Source organism: Pristiophorus japonicus, chromosome 1 (genome assembly GCF_044704955.1).
Source record: "Pristiophorus japonicus isolate sPriJap1 chromosome 1, sPriJap1.hap1, whole genome shotgun sequence".
NCBI lineage: Eukaryota > Metazoa > Chordata > Chondrichthyes > Pristiophoridae > Pristiophorus > Pristiophorus japonicus.
Window position 1 is genome coordinate 42,531,020 of NC_091977.1, and position 17,940 is coordinate 42,548,959.

At 42.0% G+C, this 17,940-nt stretch overlaps 1 protein-coding gene across 2 annotated transcripts in view; it reads left to right on the forward strand.

Moving 5' to 3' along the window:
- trappc11 (trafficking protein particle complex subunit 11) overlaps positions 1-17,940 on the forward strand; it is a 75,365-nt gene that overhangs the window by 20,516 nt on the left and 36,909 nt on the right. For both annotated transcript variants that reach the window (XM_070878573.1, XM_070878581.1), the window contains exons 5-11: positions 4,650-4,764; positions 6,302-6,401; positions 7,344-7,417; positions 9,323-9,419; positions 14,352-14,485; positions 14,707-14,854; positions 16,447-16,540. In XM_070878573.1, coding sequence (XP_070734674.1) covers positions 4,650-4,764; positions 6,302-6,401; positions 7,344-7,417; positions 9,323-9,419; positions 14,352-14,485; positions 14,707-14,854; positions 16,447-16,540 — 762 coding nt within the window. The remainder of the gene's footprint in view (positions 1-4,649; positions 4,765-6,301; positions 6,402-7,343; positions 7,418-9,322; positions 9,420-14,351; positions 14,486-14,706; positions 14,855-16,446; positions 16,541-17,940) is intronic.

Here is a 17,940-nt window from a genome sequence, read left to right on the forward strand (position 1 = left end):
TGCTGTACCTGCATGCCAACGTTCAATGACTGATGAACCATGACACCCAGGTCTCATTGCACCTGCCCTTTTCCTAATCTGCCGCCATTCAGATAATCTGCCTTCGTGTTTTTGCCCCCAAAATGGATAACCTCACATTTATCCACATTATACTGCATCTGCCACGCGGTTGCCCACTCACCTAACCTGTCCAAGTCACCCTGCAGCCTTTTAGCGTCCTCCTCACAGCTCACACTGCCACCCAGCTTAGTGTCATCTGCAAACTTGGAGATATTACTCAATTCCCTCATCCAAATCATTAATGTATATTGTAAGTAGCTGGGGTCCCAGCACTGAGCCCTGCGGCACCCCACTAGCCACTACCTGCCATTCTGAAAAGGACCCGTTTATCCCGACTCTGCTTCCTGTCTGCCAACCAGTTCTTTATCCACGTCAGTACACTACCCCCAATACCATGTGCTTTAATTTTACACAGCAATCTCCTGTGTGGGACCTTGTCAAAAACCTTTTGAAAGTCCAAATACACCACATTCACTGGTTCTCCCTTGTCCACTCTACCAGTTACATCTTCAAAAAATTTTGGAAGATTTGTCAAGCAGGATTTCCCTTTCATAAATCCATGCTGACTTGGACCGATCCCGTCGCTGCTTTCCAAATATGCTGCTATTTCATCTTTAATAATTGATTCCAACATTTTCCCCACTACCGATGTCAAGCTAACCAGTCTATAATTACCCGTTTTCTCTCTCCCTCCTTTCTTAAAAAGTGGTGTTACATTAGCTACCCTCCAGTCCATAGGAACTGATCCAGAGTCGATAGACTCTTGGAACATGGTCATCAATGCATCCACTATTTCTAGGGCCACTTCCTTAAGTACTCTGGGATGCAGACCATTAGGCCCCGGGGATTTAACGGCCTTCAATCCCATCAATTTCCCTAACACAATTTCCCGCCTAATAAGGATTTCCTTAAGTTCCTCCCCCTCACTAGACTCTCGGTCCCCTACTATTTCCGGAAGGTTATTTGTGTCTTCCTTCGTAAAGACAGAACCAAAGCATTTGTTTAACTGGTCCGCCATTTCTTTGTTCCCCATTTATAAATTCACCTGAATCTGACTGCAAGGCACCTATGTTTGTTTTCCTAATCTTTTTCTCTTCACATATCTATCGAAGCTTTTGCAGTCAGTTTTTATGTTCCCAGCAAGCTTCGTCTCATACTCTCTTTCCCCCCCCCCTCCTAACTGCACCCTCTATCCTCCTCTGCTATATTATAAAATTCTCCCAGTCCTCAGGTTTGCTGCTTTTTCTGGCCACTTTATATGCCTCTTCCTTGAATTTAACACTATCAATTTCCTTGTTCGCCACCTTCCCCATTTTATTTTTACTCCAGACAGGGATGTACAATTGCTGAAGTTCATCCATGTGATCTTAAATGTTTGCCATTGCTTATCCACCATCAACCCTTTAAGTATTACTCGCCAATCTATTCTAGCCAATTCACATCTCATACCATCGAAGTTACCTTTCCTTAAGTTCAGGAACCTAGTCTCTGAATTAACTGTGTCGCTCTCCATCTTAATAAAGAATTCTACCATATTATGGTCACTCTTCCCCAAGGGGTCTCGCACAACAAGATTGCTAATTAGCCCTTTCTCATTACACATCATCCAGTCTAGGATGGCCAGCCCTCTAGTTGGTTCCTCGACATATTGGTCGAGAAAACCATCCCTAATACACTCCAGGAAATCCTCCTCCACCACATTGCTACCAGTTTGGTTAGCCCAATCAATATGCAGATTAAAGTCCGCCCATGATAACTGCTGTACCTTTATTGCATGCATCCCTTATTTCTTGTTTGATGCTGTCCCCAACCTCACTACTACTGTGTGGTGGTCTGTACACAACTCCCACTAGTGTTTTCTGCCCTTTGATATTCCGTAGCTCCACCCACACTGATTCCACATCATCCAAGCTAATGTCCTTCCTTACTATTGTATTAATTTCCTCTTTAACCAGCAATGCCACCCCACCTCCTTTTCCTTTCTGTCTATCCTTCCTAAATGTTGAATACACCTGGATGTTGAGTTCCCAGCCTTGGTCACCCTGGAGCCATGTCTCTGATGCCAATTACATCATACCCGTTAACTGCTATCTGCGCAGTTAATTCGTCCACCTTATTCCGAATACTCCTCGCATTGAGGCACAGAGCCTTCAGGCTTGTCTTTGTAACACACTTTGCCCCTTTAGAATTTTGCTGTAATGTGGCCCTTTTTGCTTTCTCTGCCCTCCACTTTTACTTTTCTTCTTTCTATCTTTTGCTTCTGTCCCCATTCTACTTCCCTCTGTCTCCCTGCATAGGTTTCCATCCCCCTGCCATATTAGTTTAACTCCTCCTCCAACAGCACTAGCAAACACTCCCCCTCGGACATTGGTTCCGGTCCTGCCCAGATGTAGACCGTCCGGTTTGTACTGGTCCCACCTCCCCCAGAACCGGTTCCAATGTCCCAGGAATTTGAAAATCTCCCTTCTGCACCACTCGTCAAGCCACGTATTCATCTGAGCTATCCTGCGATTCCTACTCTGATTAGCACGTGGCACTGGTAGCAATCCTGAGATTACTACTTTTGAGATCCTACTTTTTAAATTTAGCTCCTAGCTCCCTAAATTCGTCTTCTAGGACCTCATCCTATTAGCAATGTGATAATGACCAGGTAATCTGTTTGTGGGAGCATGATGTGCACATTTTGGCTGCAGTGTTTCCTACATTACAGCAGTGTCCACACAAAAAAAAAGTACTTAATTGGCTGTAAAGCACGAGGGGACAACCGGTGGTCGTGAAAGGTGCTAGATATATATCTATATATATATACACACACACACAAGTCCGCTCTTTCTTTTGTTCTATTGTGCGTTAGACTCTGAACTTGATTATTTTCTGTAACAAAACAGAAAATGGTGGAAAACACTCGGCAGGTCAGGCAGCTGTGAAGAGAGAAACCGAGTTAATGTCATCGATCTAAAACATTTTCTCTGTTTCTCTCGCCACTCGCCAAGATGCTGCTTGACGTACTGAATGTTTTCCAGCATGTTCTGTTTTTGTTTCAGATTTCCAGCATCTGCAGTAATTTGCTTTTTATTACTTCTCTTTGTTTTCATTCTGAAAAATTAAGTTATCAAAAGGAAAAAGTGGAAGATTCTTCCGCTTGAACTGGCTGGCATTTGTTGCATGAGGTGCACTCTATAAATAAGAGTTGTTAAATGTGTGACCTTTCAAAACCTCTGGATTCAAACATTTGACTCCAGTGCTGGTTGAGAGTGGAAGGAAGATAACTGGCGTGCTGCCTGACATCTGCCAATCCAACTGAGCTAAACAATGAGCTGCTAAGAGAAACCTGGGTTGACTGTTCCTCTGTGGGAAGGCGTGCATACTGAAGACTTGTGTTCTAATCTGTGTTGTACTATGAGGTAGTGGTTTGGTGTTGCAAGTAAAATATATGAATTGAAATGTTTTACCTAACTTGCACGTTACAGCAGTTAACCAGAAATAATGGGGGTAATTTTCAGAGGAAAAAAACATGAGGTTTTTTCCCCTAAAGGGGCAAAGATGAAAAAACAGAGGTGGCGGGGGGGGGGGGGGGGGTTGGGGAGAAGAAATTAAAGTTGGAAAAATCTAAAACCTGACCCCAACCTGCCCACTTTCACCTTTTACTCATGAGGGGAGGGTGGGGCAGCTAACCTGCCAGGAGTCTGGTTGTCAAGTTAAATATGATAATGAGGCCTGAAGCCTCTACTTTAACCTGCTTTGCAGGTTTTACTGCAGGCGGCCGTTGATCTCAGGGCTCGGGACTCCCGGCAGCTGCAACGAGGTAGCCACAGCCTCTGGGAGCAGTCCTTGTGGGCCGGGAGGAGCAGGAGTGCATCCCCCTGGCCCCCAAAGAGCCCCCACCAGCAGCCCGCACCCTCTGGGGTCAAGGATCGGACTCCCTGCCCCCGGGGATTCGGAAACACTCCACCCCCCACCTCACCTGGACCAGCTACTTACCTGTTGCTGTGGTGTTCCCTGCCCAACTGGAAGCCAGCCTGTCAATCACGCACGCTGTGGAGTTAAAACTCCAGGTTTTCCACCATCTACTGGGTCCCCCCCCTGCGCCGTGTGGGTGGGAAATGGGACAATCCTGGCCAATGTTTCTTTGACCAGCTGCAGAACACAATGGCCTCCTGAATGGCTACTTGGATCAATTTTCTTCCCAAACTTAATTGTTAAAAATATTTTTTTTTTTTTCTTTGCCCTGGATTTTAGTAATTAAAAAAAAATCTTATCTTCAGTCATTCATTAAAGCTTGGAGCATCCAGCACCATCATGGCAGTGACTTTATTCAAATTTCTAATGCTCAAGTATAATGAAGTGGAATAAGAAATACAAAGAGAAGTGAATCTTTTGTTGCTTAACACTATTCTGCGAATAAAATCCAAAATCTAATCCAGTTAAAATATTTTAATTGTAGTGTTTAAAATCTATCCATAGCAATAAATGGTTCAGAGGCCTTTCTGCAAGTTCATTACCACCCAAGTTATGCAGTTATAAAAAGTTGCTCTCATCCTCACCACTGTGTTTTAGATCAAATATATCTTCCATTTAATGCTTCTTAGGTGAGGACTTAATTGCTTCAGAGAGAGCAGCAGCACTGTGCAATGCCTGTGACTTGTCGGGAAAGTCTCTGTTTGTGCTACCACACACAGATCATCTTGTAGGATACATTATCAGGTAGGTGACTTGCATTTTTGACCAGTTCCTCACTTGCTTACACCTAAATTTTAATGAGTTATCAGAGAGGTTTTCCTATAATCTTGTTTTCATACAATAGTTAAAAAAAATAATTTTGCACATAAACTGTTGTTTTCTTTAAATTTCAGCCAAGTCTGATTCAAATGTTGTACTTGGGATTAAACACTTATCCTGTTTTAACAATACTGCATCCATCATGTGAAGAGCAACTCTGTGCGTAGTTTTGTTGTCTATTGAAGTTACTGGACAGCTCTCTATTAAATATCAAAGGGAAAAAAACACTCAAAGCTGGAGTCATACATGACACACAAGAAGATGGTTGTGTTTGTTGGGTAGCTCTGTGCTACTTTTAACCTGGTCAGGACCTTTCCCGCGATGCTCCGTGCTACTTTGACGTTATTTGGGGGTCCCTCTTTGTAGAGGTTGAAAGTGGTGTAAAAATTGGAATTCTAGGTTTTATCTCGATGCATAGAGGCAATCAAGAGGTAATAATGAGCATATAAAACCTTCAGACCCGAGTTAGAGTATTGTGTGCAGCATTGGGAATCATGCTATAGTAAGGATATTGTGGCTTTAGCGAGGGTACAAAACAGATTCAGTAGGATGCTGCCTTGTATGAGGAAATACAAATGTCAAGAAAGACTTGAAAAAATTGGGGCCTTTTTCATTGGAACAACCCACATTACAGGGTGATTTATTAGTATTGAAAAAATTATGAAAGGATGGAACAGAGTAGTAGTTGAGGGGTCACGAACGAGGGGCCACAGACACAAGATTAATGTAAGTGATTTAGAATAGAGAGCAGGAGACAGAGTTTTGAGGCTCGTGGTTATGTCAACCTTCAAGATTAGATTGGATAGGTGGATGAAGGAAAAGGGAATGAAGTCAAGGTGGGTAAACGGGATTAGGATTATATGCTCGCATGGCAGGTAAACGCTGATCTGGACTGGTTGTACTGAATATCCTGTTTCCATGTTGTAACTTATGTATTTTTATAAGTACGGCAGAGGCTGAAGGAGAAAGCCTATGCAATGCAGGCAGCTATAAGGGTGTCCTGTCAAGAGCAGCCTCATCAGCATCACCCATGTCGAGATCAAATCAAAAATAAATTCAGCTTACATTCTCTCAGGTTCTTGCGTTCAGAATTCCACAATATTGGGTCCATGTGTTTTTAATATAATTAAAACCTCTTGATGTTTGACAGGCTGCCTTTTATTATTTTAAAAGGTTGTTTGGTGTTTATAAACCTGTTAACTCTCCATTATGGTCTCAAACTGATAACCTTGTACCATGGCAAAACGAAATCCAGAAATGATAGTTAATTTAAAATTCAAATTGCTAGCATGTTTGTTTCTCCTATAATTCAATAAAATGCTTCATTACAGATAGACTTTGCTTGCTGGGACCTTGGCGTTTAGCTATATCAAATTTTGACATTTTATATGAATCAATTCTAGATAGCATTTTTTTTTCACATTAAAAATACACATTGGTTAATTTGGTGTATTTTTTGCAGGTTAGAGAATGCTTTTTATGAGCATGCACAAACGTATTATTACACAGAGATCCGGAGGGTTAAATCTCATAAGGAATTTTTGAACAAAACAACTCATCAGGTAAATATGGGTGGGTGGGGGTGGAAGTATCCTGTAGTAACTAGGGCTCAATTTAAATGCATCAATACTAGTGTACTGTCCTAGACCTGGGTTGGTGACTGCTGCTTATACTTCTATATAGATTAGCTTTTACTAAAGATGTAGTTTTATGAAGCTGTAGTTCTGATGCTAAATGCAGCTCCGCACCAAAATTTCAAAACCACTCCCTGGGCTTTGACTCGGTAGAGTTTTTGTAGAATGTTTGAACTTACAACAGGAGGAAGCCATTGGCGCGCTCTACTGCAGCCCCATTTACTTTCCCCCCCCCCCCCCCCCCCCCCCAAGTCCTTTTAAATTCCTCCTTTTTCAAATACTTTTCCAGATCCCTTTTGAATGCTCTGATCTGTGCCTTATTCACCACTGTGGTCAAGCATCTTATGGCCTAAGAGCTCTCGGGAGCAAAACCTTCTTTCTCTGGTCCTCCTTGGTTCTTTCAGTGAGAATCCTCGGTCTCGTCTTGTTCCCCATTCGTCTACCAGTGGACACAATCCTTTACTATTTACCTGCAATAAAGTCCCCAGGTTTCACGTGCCCCTTTGCTGTCTGCTCCTCTGTGCTGCTTCCACTCACCATGTTGCTGTTGCACCTGGCTCTGCAGGAAATGCTAAATAAATATACTTGTGCAAATAACTAGTGCATGTTCATTTGAAAATTAGTTATCAAAGTAATTTGGGACCTGTTACATGTCATACAACCAATTAAAACTCCTTAGAAATGATTAATACATTAACAGTGTGGACTTAGAAATGAAAAGTCATCCCATTGTGGAATCTAGTCCCACTAAGCAGTCCATTGCATTGCACAATCTGTCTAGGTCAAATGAGGATTCATCTTTGTGATTTAAAGAGTGCAAACATTCTCACTTTCCAGTTTAAACAATATGTGCCTTTTTATTTTTAATAGCTCTTATTTGTGAGACATCAGTTCAAAACGGCTTTCTTCAGTGAATTGAAACAGGATACACAAAATGCATTAAAGTAAGGCTTTTATTAATTGGTAATATTCTTTGTTAAATGTATCATTGTAATCGGTTTCTATTTATATTGGGCCGAAGATTGCGGCCTCGCCGGGTGCGTACAAAGTGCACACGGACCCGGCGAGTCCTCGCAAAAACCAGTTCTCTGGGCGCAATGCACATGCGCCGAGAACCGGCTTTTCCGATTTGTCAAGATTTCTTCTAACAGAATTTACCTATCCCTGCAGAAAGGACATCTGCGGGGCAGAGATTGGACTATTTGCCCAACTCTTGCCCAGCGAATGTCCTTCAAACTTTTATGCCTGGTAAAAGCAGGCGTATAGTCTACTTTTACCAACGTAACACTTTTAAAACATATAAAAATTAAATGTAATCATTCATTTTTATATTTAACCTTAATAAAACACACTTTTCCAAAAATATGTATTTTTTTCTAAAACATTTAATGACATTTAATTTCAATGAATTTTAAATATGTGAAGTGTGTTTTAAAATTTCTTGTTTTAGGAGGGTTTTCTTATTGATAGTAATTGAAGCTCGTAAAAATGGAGTTCCCGTTTTTATCAATGAGAAAACTACCTAGTGATTGGTGGTCCAAGCCCATGTGACTCCAACATTTCCGTATGTACAGGGAAGTCGTCTTCCCGTACGCTGTGCAGCGCATGAAGGCCTCTGACCGCAATCGTAGGTTCCTCCGTGACCACCAGGTACTTTACTAGATTTTTTGGGGGGGTCAGATGCGTTCGTACGTAGGAAGCCTCTGACCGCAATTTCTGGGCCATTGTCTAACTGCACTGCAATTGACCTGAACAGCAAACTGACCGGGGGGAGGAAAGATTATTTCTCAATCTTTTCTCCATCATCTTTTTCTCTCTTTTTCTAAAGGCAGTGACCTGTGCATGAGTGTTAGTTTCCGGATGCTAGAAAATATCCAATAACTTACCAAGTAACTGTTGATGAGTAAGCCTATATGGTGATTGTTAACAGGCTATTTGAGGTGCAAAGGGCTGTATCAGAGCCAAGCACAGGCCAGTCCTCATCTGACATTCAGTCCCGGGGATGATGATGAGAAAATATAACGCCCTCCACTATTGCCACATCTGCGTTTATTGAAGTAATTACAGACCAGGTATTAAACCTGGGTTCTTTTGGTTTTGTACAGTTTATTACCATGCTATTCAGTACATTTAACTACTTACAAATCAGGGAAGCTTTTTGTTTTAATTACCTCTAATCATCATATCCCTCTTTCGCTCCACTATAAGCTAAAACATTTTCATATTTTTGTAATAAATGTGGAATGCTGGAGAGAGCGAAACAGGAGCACCTACAATTTCCCAGCTCCGCTCAGTGTACAAGCATAAATAAGAATGCATGTCTTCATTTACAGAGCTTCGTGGCAAGATCATTCAGCTTTCATTTATTCAATTGTATATTTGTATATTGCATATTTTTTCCGCTCCTTCTAGCACAATGCAAAATTGAATTGGTGTGACTGAATGCAGCCTGTGCCTTGTTTTAAAAAAAAAAATTAATTCATGGTGTGGGTGGCGCTGGCAAGGCCAGCATTTACTTCCCATCCCTAATTGCCCTCGAGAAGGTAGTGGTGAGCCGCTGCCTTGAACCACTGCAGTCTGTGAGGTGAAGATACTCCCACAGTGCTGTAAGGGAGGGTGTTCCAGGATTTTAACCCAGCAACAATGAAGGAATAGCAATATATTTCCAAATCATGATGGTGTGCGAATTGGAGGGGAACTTGGAAGTGGTGGTGTTTCCATTGTATCAGCATTACGCCAGGTGTGATACCTCGGCACTTGATATTAACACTGCTTTTAAAAAAAAACTTGCTGAATGGTCACCGCATTGTGCCTTGGGTATCTTTACTTGAAAGTATTTTTATTTTCAGAAACTATAGAACAGCCTATAACCTTGTACACGAACTGAGAGCCCATGAGACCAACATGCTTGAAATCAAGACCATGGCTGGATTCATCAACTACAAGGTGGTTATGCAACTTGTTAGTTATAGTGTTATTTTCTCTGCTGATTATGGAGTTAACCGCAGCACCATTGCTAGAAGTAATTAATATGTATATTACAGTAGTTTTGAAACTTTTCTGACTGCTGTTCAAAGGAAAACAACTCTATCAACATTGAAAGCATTTTTAGTGATACCCTGTACACAGGAACAAAATCAACATAGAAACATAGAAAATAGGTGCAGGAGTAGGCCATTCGGCCCTTCGAACCTGCACCGTCATTCAATAAGATCATGGCTGATCATTCCCTCAGTACCCCTTTCCTGCTTTCTCTCAATTCCCCTTGATCCCCTTAGCCAGAAGGGCCATATCTAACTCCCCTTGAATATATCCAATGAACTGGCATCAAAAACTCTCTGCGGCAGGGAATTCCACAGGTTAACAACTCTGAGTGAAGAAGTTTCTCCTCATCTCAGTCATAAATGGCCTACCCCTTATCATAAGACTATGTCCCCTGTTTCTGGACTTCCCCAACATCGGGAACATTCTTCCTGCATCTAACCTGTCCAGTCCTGTCAGAATCTTATACGTTTCTATGAGATCCCCTCTCATCCTTCTAAACTCCAGTGAATAAAGGCCCAGTTGATCCAGTCTCTCCTCATATGACATTCCAGCCATCCCTGAAATCAGTCTGGTGAACCTTCACTGCATTCGCTCAATAGCAAGAACATCCTTCCTCAGATTAGGAGACCAAAACTGAATACAATGTCCCAGGTGAGGCCTCACCAAGGCCCTGTACAACTGCAGTAAGACCTCCCTATTTCTATACTCAAATCCCCTAGCTATGAAGGCCAACATACCATTTGCCGCCTTCACCGCCTGCTGTACCTGTATGCCAACTTTCAATGACTGATGAACCATGACACCCAGGTGTCGTTGCACCTCCCCTTTTCCTAATCTGCCGCCATTCAGATAATCTGCCTTTGTGTTTTTGCCCCCAAAATGGATAACCTCACATTTATCCACATTATACTGCATCTGCCATGCATTTTCCCACTCACCTAACCTGTCCAAGTCACCCTGCAGCCTCTTAGCGTCTTCCTCACAGCTCACACTGCCACCCAGTTTAGTGTCATCCGCAAAGTTGGAGATATTACACTCAAATTCCTTCATCTAAATCGTTAATATATATTGTAAAGAGCTGGGGTCCCAGCACTGAGCCCTGCGGCACTCCACTAGTCACTGCCATTCTGAAAAGGACACGCTTATCCCGACTCTCTGCTTCCTGTCTGCCAACCAGTTTTCTATCCACGTCAGTACATTACCCCCAATACCATGCACTTTGATTTTGCACACCAATCTCTTGTGCAGGACCTTGTCAAAAGCCTTTGAAAATCCAAATACACCACATCCACTTGTTCTCCCTTATCCACTCTGCTAGTTACATCCTCAAAAAATTCCAGAAGATTCGTAAAGCATGATTTCCCTTTTATAAATCCATGCTGACTTGGTCCGATCCTGTCACTGCTTTCCAAATGCGCTGCTATTTCATCCTTAATGATTGATTCCAACATTTTCCCCACTACTGATGTCAAGCTAACCGGTCTATAATTATCCGTTTTCTCTCGCCCTCCTTTTTTTTAAAGTGGTGTTACATTAGCTACCCTCCAGTCCATAGGGACTGATCCAGAGTCGATAGACTGTTGGAAAATGATCACCAATGCATCCACTATTTCAGGACCACTTCCTTAAGTACACGGGGATGCAGATTATCAGGCCCCGGGGATTTATCGGCCTTCAATCCCATCAATTTCCCTAACACAATTTCCCGCCTAATAAGGATATCCTTCAGTTCCTCCTTCTCACTAGACCCACTGTCCCCGAGTACATTCGGAAGGTTATTTGTATCTTCCTTCATGAAGACAGAACCAAAGTATTGGTTCAATTGGTCTGCCATTTCTTCTTCCATTATAAATTCACCTGAATCCGACTGCAAGGGACCTACGTTTGTCTTCACTAATCTTTTTCTTTTCACATATTTATAGAAGCTATTGCAGTCCGCTTTTATGTTCCCTGCAAGCTTCCTCTCGTACTCTATTTTCCCCCTCTTAATTAAACCCTTCGTCTTCCTCTGTTGAATTCTAAATTTCTCCCAGTCCTCAGGTTTGTTGTTTTTTCCAGCCAATTAATATGCCTCTTCCTTGGCTTTAACACTAGCCTTAATTTCCCTTGTTAGCCATGGTTGAGCCACCTTCCCCATTTTATTTTTACTCCAGACAGGGATGTACAATTGCTGAAGTTCATCCATGTGATATTTAAATGTTTGCCATTGCTTATCCACCGTCAACCTTTAAGTATCACTTGTCAGCCTATTCTAGCCAATTCATGCCTCATACCGTTGAAGTTACCTTTCCTTAAGTTCAGGACCCTAGTTTCCGAATTAACTGTGTCACTCTCCATCTTAATAAAGAATTCTACCATATTATGGTCACTCTTCCCCAAGGGGCCTCGCACAACAAGATTGCTAATTAGTCCCTTCTCATTACACATCACCCAGTCTAGGATGGCCTGCTCTCTAGTTGGTTCCTCGATATAGTGGTCTCGAAAACCATCCGTAATGCACTCCAGGAAATCCTCTTTCACCACATTGCTACCAGTTTGGTTTGCCCAATCAATATGTAGATTAAAGTCACCCATGATAACTGCTGTATCTTTATTGCACACATCCCTTATTTCTTGTTTGATGCTGTCCCCAACCTCACTACTACTGTTTGGTGGTCTGTACACAACTCCCACTGGTGTTTTCTGCCCTTTAGAATTCTGCAGCTCCACCCATACCAATTCCACATCATCCAGGCTAAAGTCCCTCCTTACTATTGCATTAATTTCCTCTTTAACCAGCAACGCCACCCCACCTCCTTTTCCTCTCTACCTATCCTTCATAATTGTGCAATACCCCTGAATGTTGAGTTCCCAGCCTTGGTCACCCTGGAGCCATGTCTCCGTGATGCCAATTACATCATATCCGTTAACTGCTGTCTGCACAGTTAATTTGTCCACCTTATTCTGAATACTCCTTGGATTGAGGCACAGAGTCTTCAGGCTTGTCTTTTTAACACACTTTGCACCTTTAAAATTTTGCTGTAATGTGTCCCTTTTTATTTTTTGCCTTGGGTTTATCTGCCCTCCACTTTTACTATTCTCCTTTCTATCTTTTGCTTCTGCCTCCCTTTTATTTCCCTCTGTCTCCCTGCATAAGTTCCCATCCCCCTGCTGTTTTATTTTAACTCCTCCCCAACAGCACTAGCAAACACTTCCCCCTAGGACATTGGTTCCGGTCCTGCCCAGTTGCAGACCGTCTGGTTTGTACTGGTCCCACCTCCTCCCAGGAATTTGAATCCCTCCCTTCTGCACCACTCCTCAAGCCACGTATTCATCCGAGCTATCCTGCGATTCCTACTCTGACTAGCACGTGGCATTGGTAGCAATCCTGAGATTACTACTTTTGAAGTCCTACGTTTTAATTTAGCTCCTAGCTCCCTAAATTAGTCTTGTAGTTTTTTTTACCTATATCGTTGGTACCTATGTGCACCACGACAAGTGGCTGTTCACCTTCCCTTTTCAGAATGTCCTGCATCCACTCCGAGATATCCTTGACCCTTGCACCAGGGAGGCAACATACCATCCTGGAGTCTCAGTTGCGGCCGCAGAAACGCCTATCCATTCCCCTTACAATCGAATCCCCTATCACTATCGCTCTCGCACTCTTTTTCCTGCCCTCCTGTGCAGCAGAGCCACCCACAATGCCATGAACTTGGCTGCTGCTGCCCTTCCCTGATGAGTCATCTCCCTCAACAGTACCCAAAGCGGTGTATCTATTTTGCAGGGGGATGACTGCAGGGGACCCCTGCACTACCTTCCTTGCACTGCTCTTCCTGTTGGTCATCCATTTACTATCTGACTGTATAACCTTTACATGCTTGTAAGTCAATAGAAAAAACTGAAATCTGTGGATTTCTAGAGTTTGAGGAGCCTGGGCCTATTTTGAAAACCTGTCAACTTTCATTCTTACTTGCCAGTTCATTTTTAGTACGATTTTAACTTGCAGTTACAAATTCTAAAGTCCGTCTACTGTTTTAGGCAAGCATGCATTAGAACGTGACACAATGCTCTTTATGAATGTGCTCAATTGGAAATTGTTATAATTGCTTTTATTGAGAACAAGAGAATAACAAAGCATTCAGAACATTGTTGAATAGAAGTAAAGTTCAGAGGGATCATACCTTTCATTTACTGAGCAGTGTATCTCTAATATAGATTAAAATAAAAATACCAATTGATTCATAAATACATGTATTGTATTGTCTTCACACTGTAAGCTCAACAAAATATCATCCTGTGAAGTTTTGGTCATGAATCTGGTTTATGCAGTTCAGTTATTTTTTATAACAACAAAAAGTAGCACAAGTACATCTATTCAATTCCTAAGTCACGCTTGACCTAAAGTTTTAATGCTGCACCACACCAAAATACAGACTCGGATGATAGGAGCACGGACAGTTCATGACTACTGAGGGTACCATAGGTCAATGGATTTTTGGATATTAAGAGATATGGGGATAGTGCAGGAAAGTGGAATTAGAAACATAGAAAAATAGATGCAGGAGTAGGCCATTCGCCCCATCGAGCCTGCACCGCCATTCAATGAGTTCATGGCTGAACATGCAACCTCAGTACCCCATTCCTGCTTTCTCGCCATACCCCTTGATCCCCCTAGTAGTAAGGACTATAGAAATTGAGCTGGAAGATCAGCCATGATCTCATTGAATGGTGGAGCAGGCTCGGGGGGGGGGGGGGGGGAGGCGAATGGCCTACCTCTCCTTTTTGTTAAATGCCTTGAGCTGCAGTTGAGGAGGACTTGCAATTTTCATTTGCTATCTGCTTCTATTTCCCCAGATTTGTCGTTTATGTTTCCAGCACAATGCTCCGCTGGATGCGATCGCTCAGTTCCGTAAACATGTGGATTTGTGCAAAAAGAAGATAGGAAGTGCAGAACTGGCATTTGAACACACCGCCTGGATGTCTAAACAGTATGATCCTACTGACTTTTTAAATGTGTAATTGCCCCCTTGCGCCATGCCCCCGATGATTACAGCATGTTATGTGCATAGATTATGGTGTGCGAGAGACGCAACCTTATTTCTTACCTATGTTCCTCACCTACCACTGTGTTTATTCTTATTGATGAAGCAATGCCACAGGATATCCTCTGGTAACTTATTTGTAATGCTTCCCTTTTTTCCTTTGTAAGATTTCAAGCATTTGGGGATTTGTTTGACGAAGCCATTAAACTTGGTCTTACAGCAATTCAGACCCAAAACCCTGGCTTCTATTACCAACAGGCAGCATACTATGCACAAGAACGCAAACAACTGGCGAACCAACTCTGCAACCATGATGTATGTAAAGTTTCCACAAAAGATGGAATTAAGCTATCCACGGTTGTTTATGATCATTGCTAAAATCACTAATGTCTTGATGTCGCAATATTTCACAATCTGTTTTGCTGTTCCATAGTGACTCATTTACTGATTATCAAATTTGTGACTGGTTAGAATACAAGATTGAAAAGTTTAAAAAAAAAAATCTGTGCTGATACTTATCTCACTGTTTTTTGTATCTGGAAGGGGTGGGGGGGCAGAGGTGAATGTCATTAACCATGAGAAAATAACTTACACGAGGATTTGTGGCTTAAATTAAATGTTTCCAAAGATTGAGTTTGTGTTTCAAAAGAATTTTGTTATAAAACATCATTTACTGGAGAGAGAATTTCTGTTTATAGCAACACTTGACCATGCATACTCATGACTTTACATAGACTAGTGTGTCAGTGGGATAAAACTTCTGTATTACTTAATGCTTGTAAGTTTAGATATATCCAATCTATAGCATTTGTTTGTATCCTAAGCATTTTGTAAATAGCAGTAGCTGTATAGTGTAACAGTAGTTATCCATGCCTCTGTTATCCATGATCATTTGGTGGATAATGGAAGACCCACGGGAGATCTTCACTTGCTTCAGCTTTGCTCCTGCTGACTCCATCAGTCAGCTTGTGACCAAAAAAATTCATAATGCAAGCTGTAACCCTCAATCTCCTACTCTTTTTCCCCCCCCCGGCCCCCCCACCCTTCCTACACGTATGAGCACTAAAGGAAGCATGCACTCACCTACACCATGCTGTCACAACTTCCAGAGTACTGATACCATCACACTATTAATGTGGCCATTTAAATGAACACTTGCACCAGCAGAATGCAAATGAAGTTAGATTCAAAACATGTTCCACATACTCCTACAGGAGTTTGTTTAAATGTCTATGTTAGCTATTGAGCTCCGCTGAGATCATCGTGGAGGCTGCTGAATAGATCAGTGGAGTTGAGGGATGAGAGGGGGACACGGTTGACACTTGAAGGAGCATTTTTGTCCGGCTGGGTTCTAGTTGCTTGGAGCTAGCAGATTTATTGTTCATTCAGCTGTTCCAGCTCCTTCTGATCTTGCCGGGAAGCCCAGGACAACTGAGGGGATTGCTGATAGGAGAGGCCAACAGGTGGAGAGGGGCAGCATATTCGAACCTCAGTGCAGCAGTTATTCATACATTTTAGGAACTTTCGATTATCCACCAGGTGGGAAGTTCCCAGTGGATAATCAAGGTTCCACTGTATATGTACATGGCTGCACCTCTAGTTTTACTTATGTTGTGTAAAGCAATGTTCCAGTTCATAAACAGGGCCAATTTGTGTGTGACTGAGGTATACATAATAGCTACACAGAAGTTGGAATGCTTTAGCACAATGTTCATAAATTGTACTCTCTATTGCAGCAGGTCCATGACCTTTTGTAAGCTGCCTGCAGCATAACTGAATTTGATACAATAAGATTGATGGATCAAATTAACTTTTCTTTGACAATTTCACTTTCCTTGTCACTTGAAAAGCTTGACTGGATAGCTTCTTGTGTATTTATCCTGTCATATTATGTTTATTCTTTGTAGTCCTCTACCACCTATCCTAATCCTGACCCATTGGAGACCCCTACTGGAGTATTGGATTTTTTTGGGCAAAGACCCTGGAGGCAAAGTCATCAAAGTAAGCGAAGAGTTACCATCAAAATAATTCAATTAAGTGAAAAGTTTTGACCTGCAAACTGTGATCTAGGAAATGTTTTATGTTGTAGTCAAAGCATGAATTCCTCTCTGCACTTAACAGTCTAGTTTTAAATATATGTTCTGGTCAGGAATGAGGCAACTTTAGTGTTTGTTTGCTTGTGAAACTGACCCAACTTGCTCAAGTTATCCAGCCAGCATTAGTTATTGAGGTGTTTAATTATGTGTCACCGCTGGCCAAGACCTGTGCTAATGTTTTTCATCATTTTAGGTTCTCAACACATTTTTATCAGATTTCAAAGATGTGCTTTCAGAACAGTTAAATCTCAAAGCCATACTGTAACTCAATTTGGGGAGTAGATACAAGTTATGTTTTAAATAGAGCTCAGTGCTATTCTTAAACGTTTTTACTCATTTGGACCAACTTTTTAAAATTTTGTGTGGGAGATCATAGAAACATATAAAATAGGTGCAGGAGTAGGCCATTCGGCCCTTCGAGCCTGCACCACCATTCAATAAGATCATGGCTGATCATTCCCTCAGTACCCGTTTCCTGCTTTCATTCCAAACCCCTTGATCCCTTTAGCCGTAAGGGCCATATCTAACTCCCTCTTGAATATATTCAATGAACTGGCATCAACAACTCTCTGCAGTAGGGAATTCCACAGATTAACAACTCTGAGTGAAGAAGTTTCTCCTCATCTCAGTCCTAAATGGCCTACCCCTTATCCTAAGACTGTGTCCCCTGGTTCTGGACTTCCCCAACATCGGGAACATTCTTCCCGCATCTAACCTGTCCAGTCCTGTCAGAATTTTATATGTTTCTATGAGATCCCCTCTCATCCTTCTAAACTCCAGTGTATAAAGGCCCAGATCAGGACTCCATTGTGCTACCTGCCACTTTCCCATTATGCTTTCAAAGTCTTAAATGAGAAAAGTAGTGCGGGGCAGCATTTCATAGAATCATAAGAATTTACAGCGCAGAATGAGGTCATTCGGCCTGTGTCTGTACCATTTCATCCATACATTACTGAATATCAAAAACTGTTGGAAAAATATAGTTTAAAAAAAAATGTTGATTCGATACCTCTTTAGAGACTTGCTGTTTAGGATCTTCCTTGGACTAGTAATTGACCCTGACATATGGTCCAATTGTATCAAAGTGGTTCTGTAAAGAAATCTGAAATGTTGTCCCGGGTGACAACCTAGAGATAGCATGCTGGAAAGAGTCTTTACTATCTGTGTTGCTGCATATCCAATTGATCTTTAAGGCTTTCTGGCCTGGGTGTCCTTGGATCAGTATTGGAGTTTTCTGGCTTCAAAGAAAGTTGTCCCCTAATGTTACATGAACTACAAGTGAGAAATAATGCTAAAAATTACAAT